Below are 8,127 nucleotides of genomic sequence, written 5' to 3'. Positions count from 1 at the left end.
TCCGGCTCCGCTAGTTTGGGTGATCTCGGCCTTCCGGAATAGGGCTCACCCGAACCTATGTTCCGGCCTTCTCCTCGAGCAGCCTTCCTTCCCGGTTTCTCGTCCCTCGAGCGTCGCGCACGCTCTTCTCATCCACCTGTGTCCTCTTCCGCGGACACCTCGTCCCTCGGACGCACCGAGCCCGTCGGCTCTCTCCCCGTGCCGTCCTTCTCGCTAGCCGCGTCTTCTGCTCGACTTCCTGTGTTCCTAAGCTCCTGCACACTTAGACACAAGGGTTAAACAAACGCAGGACCTAGCTTAGCTTGTTTGATCACATCAAAATACCTTGGGGTTCCAACAATACCTACTTGATAGTTTGAATATTATACTTCACTTTTGATTCATTTCCAAAGAGTTGGTTTAATACAACATGTAAATACACCGAGTTGATTTTGATGTGGTCAACCAAGTCCAGTTAGGTCTTATTATGTTTGTTGCCTTGTGTCTAAGTGTGCATGAACTTAGAAACACAAAAAGTCTAGCGGAAGACGCAGTGGACGAGAAGGATGGCACGGGAAAAGAGTCGACAGACTCGGTGCATCCGAGGGACAAGAAGGTGCAGAAGAGTACAACGACGGACGACAAGGACGCACGTGGTGATTCCGAGGGACGAAAAGTCAGGGAGGAAGACTACTCGAAGAAAAGGTCAAAGTTGGGTTTGGGTGAGTTTAACTATGGATGGCAGTAGAATCACTCAAGTGACCGGAGTAGCGGCCGGACAAGTCAACTTCGTGTTAACTTGTCCAAGCGCCTGGACCAAGTCTAGGCACCCGAACTCCAGGCACCCGGATAGGGTCCAAGTGCTTTGACAAGGTCCGAGCACTCGGACCAACCTGGTACAATAGAGGCACCTCGGCGAGCCATTGTTGCGAGGATGACATCGAAGTCCATATTAACAACGCTCTAGGTGCCCAGACCAGTTTAGGTGCCTAGGCAAGGATAAAATTTTATCCAGGAGTCATTGAAGAGTCGTTGCGAAGAAGATAAAGTGCACCACTGGGGGTGCCCAGACTAACTCCAAGCACCCGGAGTTGCCACATCAGTCAACGGTCAAATCTGACCAAAGGGCTATAAAAGGAGAGCTTGTTCTCCTGTTCAAATATATCACTTGTATATGATTTTTAAATCTATTTTTCTACTTTCTGAGCTGTAAACCATTGTACAAAACTTTTCCTCCTCTGACCTTGGTGAAGAAGGAGATTCTTGCTAGTACTTACTTCTACCTTGGATTAGCAACCTCCCCGGTTGTACATCAAGTAAATCTATAGTCTCGTATTATTTTTATATGCATTTCCTTTTTATCTATTAAGTGTTTGTCTAAATCAAATCGAAAGATCGAGAAAGTGATAAATTTATTTTCAGGGCAATTCACAGCCCTTCTTGCCAGCCTCACCAAAACCAGCACAACATAGTCATAATTCATTTTGTTGGATTAGTATCATGGTGATTATAGGTGACCCTTTCCTAATATTTTAATTACTGGATCATGCTAAGTTTGTATCAGCCCATTTATAAAAAATCAAAGTCACATATAAAAAGAGATAGAAATGGAAAATGGAAGAAAATTTGAAATACAATAAAACATTTGAGTGAAAGAAAACTCGAAAAAAATTCTGAGTGACAATAATAGAATAGAAAATAGTTATCGTTGATGAAAATAACTATTTTCGTTGATGAAAATAATAATATACCCCTTTGAGACCGAGTTAAATTACTGAGAAAACACTTATCCATTTTTCTCAATACTAACCATATCTTTGAGACTTTCAGATGGCAAGAGGGGGCGAACCTCGCGTATGGCAAGTAAGTGTCTAACATTGGAAACTATGGGAACACAATGGGATGACAACTTGACTTAGGAAAAAACTTGAAACCTTAGGAACAAATTATGCACTATGCACTTAAACTAGCTCGTTAGGCTTAGTGAAATTAATTGAATGCATTCGTTTAAAGATGATATTACTTGATATGATTAGATGAAGTTATTGAAGTTTTGGAGATATAAATTCACATGCATTCTCGTTTTGATTTTGCTTGAGGACCAGCAAAGGTTTAAGTCTAAGGGATTTTGATGAGCATATTTCATATAGAGTTTTTATTATAATTTGACGCACATATTGTCATATTTTATATGCATATATTTTATGTTTTCATCTCTATGTGCTTCGTTTGATTACTTTTAGTTCGGAGAATTGTTCTTTCTTGTTTTCATTAATAAGACATATTTTCAGAGCAAAAATAGAGTACAATCCTCTTGGAACGCGAAATTGGGGCAATGAGCACGCTTTGGCCATGTCTCATGACACGGACGTGCTCCTAAGGCCAAGAATGAGAAAGAATATAGCGAAAAAAGACTCAACACGAGCTAGTCATGCCTCATCATCGAGCCAACATATGAAGTGTTTGGGAAGAAAAAGGGATTCAAAAGACTATCAAACTGAAGTTTTAATCAAGAAATATGTTCTAGCCTTTGTATAGAAGAAATCAGTTGTAAAACGACACTAAAAAACCTCTCTACAAATCCCACCATGGGGGGTCGTGTTAATGGGCATGACTAGTGTTGAATTCGGCTATTTTCCAAAGTCGAACATGGGTGCCTATGTTGGCGGCCATGACCCATGTTAGCCTCTTGACTGCTCTACGAACTAGAAGTAAACATGCATGTCATAACTTTTGACTCAATTGAACCCATAAGTCATGTCATATATAAAAAAATTAGATAATTTTAAGATGTACAATTCAATTCAGGGTTCAACCCAAGAGAACCAAATCTAATAGTTGAAAAAGTCATTTTGATGGAGCCATGTAAATCTGACAGATCTGTCCTACTGGACCCAAACTACGGATCAAATTTCAAAGAATCATAACTTTCGGCTCAATTAAAGTCAAGAGTCCAAGCATCTATTAAAATGCAGATATTTTATAAATTTTCTTCAGTGTCCAACATAACAAAAATTGGGTCTTAAAGGAGAAAAATTAATTTTGACCGAATCCAATAAATAAGGATAAATCTAAAAGTATGAGAGAGATAAAAGGATCAAGTAAATTATTGCTTGATTCATCTTGAACTAGGGGACTTTATCCCCCTCTTTGACAAAGGATTTTTCTCCCTAGAACAACCATTCGAGGAGTTATCGCAACTATCCATTCACCACCAGAACACGCCATTCAACTATCCATTCACCACAGAGCGAGGAACACGCCGCCGACGTTGCAAATTCCATGAATTACCTCTGCAAGGGTTAATCTGCCCTCACGAAAATAAATTATCATAAAATATTTAATAAAAACAGAAATACGTTTGAATATGAGCTTTTAAAGAACGGGCGTTTGAGCGGAATTATATACGTGATTAATACATTTGATACTAATTTTTAAGTTTTGTATGTTTTTGTATACAGCGAAAGTCTTTATTTCTTTTTAATTTAATGTTTGAATTTATGTTTAAATTTAGAATTTTGGTTGCTCGGGTTCTGTTACCATAATGACATGATATTAACATGTACAAAATTAATATTTTGATATCAGATCTCCTTTTGTCAAATTACGTTAAATTATACTGATACGGTGCATGTTTTGGGGGGTCGATAAGATGATGTGGTTACGAGTCAAAGTCACAGAAAGGTCAGAAGTTAAGCCTCCGTGACGGGTCAGAAGTCAGGCAGACCTGGCAGACAAGAAGATCAAAAGTCAAGTCTCCGTGGCGGGTCAGCGGTCAAGATGATGTGGATGATAAGAAGGTCAAAAGTAAACCCTCCGTGGCGGGTCAGAAGTCAGGCTGACCTGGAGGACAAGAAGGTCAAAAGTCCAGCTAACGTGTCCAAAGTCAAAGTCACAGCAGATAAATGTGGGTCGGTGGACAGACCCCGCGTGCAGGTCGGGACATTCATGCCTTGGATAACAGCAGATAGAAGTGGGTCGGCGGATAGACCCAGCGTGCAGGTCGGGACGTTCATGTCTTGAATAACAGCAGATAGATGTGGGTCGGTGGATAGACCCCGCGTGCAGGTCGAAATGTTTATGCCTTGGATAAAGGTGGACAGACCCAGCGTGCAGGTCGGGACGTTCATGCCTTGGATAACAGCAAATAGATGTGGGTCGATGGATAGACCCCGCGTGCAGGTCGAGATGTTCATGCCTTGGGTAACATCAGACAGATGTGGGTCGGTGGACAGACCCCGCGTGCAGGTCGGGACGTTCATGCCTTGGATAACATCAGACAGATGTGGGTCGGTGGACAGACCCCGCGTGCAGGTCGGGACGTTCATGCCTTGGATAACAGCAGACAGATCTGGATCGGCGGACAGACCCAGCGTGCAGGTCGGGACGTTCATGCCTTGGATAACAGCAGATAGATGTGGGTCGGTGGACAGACCCCGCGTGCAGGTCGGGATGTTCATGCCTTGGATAACAGCAGACAAATGTGGGTCGGCGGACATACCAGTGTGCAGGTCGGGATATTCAGCCTTGGATAATAGCAGATAGAAGTGGGTCGGCGGGTATACCCAGCATGCAGGTCGAGACGTTCATGCCTTGGATAACAGCAGATAGATGTGGGTTGGTGGACAGGCCTCGCGTGTAGGTCGTGATGTTCATGCCTTGGATAACAGCAGACAGATGTAGGTCGGCGGGCAGACGCAGCGTGCAGGTCAGAACGTTTGAGGTAAGGAGCAGAGGTCTTCTTACAAACCCAGTGCGCAGGTCAGGACATCCAACCCAAGGAGTAAGTCTGGATACAGACCCGGAATGCAGATCGGAGATAGCGGATGACAAAGGCAGATCTAGGTAAGAACTTAACATAGAGCGGGGCATACAAGTCGAGGGTAATAATATATAAAAGCAGGATGAGTCCAGATTTCGGATCGGTCAGACGCTATATGACAAATTAGCCGAGAAATCGTAACCGCTTGTCAGAGAGAATCATCAATGTGTCAGGGAATATGCTAACAGTCCGAGCTGAATACACTTTCGGTTTGGTCGTCAGCCTATTAAAAAAAGCCACGTGTCAACCACCGCCAGACAAAACCTGACAACCGATATTCCCTGACATTGGTCAGACCTAGGAATCTTCGTTGCAATATAAAAAGGGATGTCTTGTCTCTTATGCAAGTACGCTCACTCGTCATTTTCCACTGGTCCTTTACTTTTCGTCCTTTTTTCTACGATTTCTGAAAAAAAAGTACCTGACTTGAGCGTCGAAGAACCGGACCCGGAGACTTTTTCCCTGATTTTTTATCTTTAACGATCGGTGGACTCGTCTGAGTGTGTGCAGAAAGAGATAGCGTCATTGTCTTGATCATCCCTCTCCGTCAACCACCCATGGGAACCTTTCCAGCTGGGCACCCGGTTCATCCATCACTTGAACGACTCTCCGTCAACTTTCGAAATAACAAAATCCACCTTCATCCAACTCAGCTTCCGGACGGGATCATATACTATTTTAATCGAACTATTTATAGATAAAGTTACGGTTCATAAAGTATAGATCATAAATTACAGAGCAGAGTAAACCAAGTTGCTGAAAACAGCCACATTAAATTCACTCGTATCAAAATTAAACATGCAACACAATCAGTCTCCTTTCTTGTCTTCCACCGCCTTCGCGTGGATCTCCTCCCTTTCCTTGAAGTACTTCTCGAACGCCGTCGGCAGAAACCGCGGGATCAAGAAAGCAAACAGGTTAATGGAGAAATAGAGGAGATTAGCCGTTGACAGCACCCTCCCGAACCATATCCACGCCACATCCTAATCAATGCACAAATTGCGGGATTTAATTAGTTGGAGAAGTTAATTAAACAATGCGATTTCTATATGCGTTTTTGTAGATTTTTTACGTCGACGGATGCATTGAGCGGCGGCGTTTTGCTGGCCCAGACGATGTAGATCCAGTCGACGATGATGAAGACTCTGCGGACGGTGTAGAGGAGCACCACGATGGCGCGAACTGGCGGCGAGAAGATCTCCATCCCGCTGACGACGTTCTCCGTCAGGATCTGGCAGGAGAGGAGGAAGAGGTGCGGCGCGGCGGCGCGCACGGCGTGGTCGCCGCCCCGCGCGAAGCCCCCGAGCACGTACGCCAGCGGCAGGAACAGCCCCACGGTGGTCCCCGCCACCACGTAGGCGCGGAACGCCCGGCTGCCTCGGAAGAGCTCGCGTCCACCGCCGGAACTGACGGCGGGAAAGGCGAAGCGGGAGAGGGCGAGGACGTAGAGCGTGGCGAATGCCGGGAAGGCGAGGTCGATGAGGGGCACGAGGCCGCTGGCGGAGAAGACCACGACGAAGGCCACGAGCTGGATCTCGATCACGCGGAGGGAACCCATCGCGCCGCCGACGACAGCCTGTCCCTGACGCTTGCTCGCCACCGCCGGTGTCTTTTCGTCAGCCGACCCCGCAGTGGATTCGTGGTCGGGGCACTGCCGGACGGCGAGAGAGAGGCCGGACATCGTTGCTCTCTGGAGTGATTAAGCTCCTCCTCCTCCGATGCTCTTCTCGACGGTGACGATAATCGAGAACGGTAATGGATCGAGTGGCAAAAGCAGAAACAGCAAGAAGGATTAACAGAGGACTTCAGCTTCAGCTTCAGCTTCAGCTTCTTGTTCTGTACTGCAGGTCTTGCATGGCTCGTTACTGTCGACACGTTTACAAAACGTTACGACACCTGGCTTGTGGCTACACAGCGTAAGATTAGGTGGCAAAATGAGCACTGAACACATCTAACAAAGAATAAAGCGGTAGATTGATACACGCTAAAAATCATAATATTATGACACCCCTCTTTCCTAAAATATGTTTCAATTGTGAAAATTAGATGTGTTGATAAAATTGACACTGTAGCAACTTTATCCCTTCAAGTAAAAAAAAATCTTTTAAGAGCTATAATCAAACACATTGTAATAAATAAAATATTCAACAAGTGAGTGGATCAAATTGGTAATTCGGTCCTCTCTGGACCAAACAATTCAAACGTTGATAATATAAACTACAATAATAATCAAAAAAATTTTCATTAGGTGAGATCGACTGTATGAATCATTTTACATCATTGAACCCTATCTCCTATTATATCATCATGTATATTTAAATAAATTTTATCTTGTTTTATTATTGCTAACAAAATCTTTTTTGGTCGTCCTCTTCCTCGTTTGATATGTATATTTATCATAGTTTCACATCGCCTAACTGGAACATTTATTGGTCGTCTAAGTACATATCTGTACCATCTTAAACGTGTCTCTCAGAGTTTGTCCTCAATAGATACAACTCCGACTTTCTCTCTAATGCTCTCATTCCTTATTTTGTCCATCTTCGTATGTCCACACATCCACCTTAACATCCTCATCTCTGCAACTCTTATCTTATGCTCATGTGCTCGAGTCATAGCTCAACATTCAGCTCCATATAGTATAGCAGGTCTAACTGCGATTTTATAGAACTTACCTTTAAGTTTAAGAGGTACTTTACGATCACATAAAACACCCGACGCTCCTCTCCATTTCACTCATCCTGTTTGTATTCTATGTAAGACATATCTCTCAATCCCTCTATCATTTTGTAAAAATGATCCTAAATATTTAAATCTCTCGGTTCCGGACAACTCATCCTCTCCTATCTTAACAACTGTTTCATTACTTCTAATCTTGCTAAACTTAAATTTCATATATTATGTCTTTAATCTACTAAGCTTAAAACTTTTCCCTTCTAGTGTTTCCCTCCAAGATTCTAACTTAGCATTTACTCCTTCACGTATCTCATCTACCAAAATAATATCATTTGCAAACAATATGCACCACGGTACTGTGTCTTGAATGTGCACAGTGAGTTCGTCCATAATTAGTGTAAAAAAATAGGGACTTAGGGCTAATCCTTGATGTAACCTTATCTTTATTGGAAATACTTCAATTACTCCGCTTGAAGTCTTTACTTTGGTCGTTACATCCTCATACATATTCTTAATTAGTTCAATATATGTTACGCTAACACCTCTCTTTTCTAAAATTCTCCATATAATTTCAATTAATTATATAAGGAGATGTATAACTTCTATTGTCGACCTTACAGGCATAAACCCAAATTAATCTCCTTTCTTAA

General features: G+C 43.1%; 1 protein-coding gene across 1 annotated transcript; it reads right to left on the bottom strand.

The window, feature by feature from the left end:
- Window positions 1-5,515: 5,515 nt before the first annotated feature.
- LOC122024986 lies at window positions 5,516-7,092 on the bottom strand. Its single transcript, XM_042583739.1, has 2 exons — window positions 5,874-7,092; window positions 5,516-5,784 (listed from the first exon to the last, which is right to left on the bottom strand). The coding sequence occupies exons 1-2, from the start codon at window positions 6,480-6,482 to the stop codon at window positions 5,611-5,613; spliced, it is 783 nt and encodes a 260-aa protein (XP_042439673.1). The 5' UTR covers window positions 6,483-7,092; the 3' UTR covers window positions 5,516-5,610.
- Between the last annotated feature and the right edge of the window lie 1,035 nt (window positions 7,093-8,127).

The sequence above is a fragment of the Zingiber officinale genome, chromosome 9B, assembly GCF_018446385.1.
Source record: "Zingiber officinale cultivar Zhangliang chromosome 9B, Zo_v1.1, whole genome shotgun sequence".
Classification (NCBI taxonomy): Eukaryota; Viridiplantae; Streptophyta; class Magnoliopsida; order Zingiberales; family Zingiberaceae; genus Zingiber; species Zingiber officinale.
The sequence above is the reverse complement of the archived record's forward strand: the minus strand, read 5'-3'. Positions and strand labels throughout refer to the sequence as shown.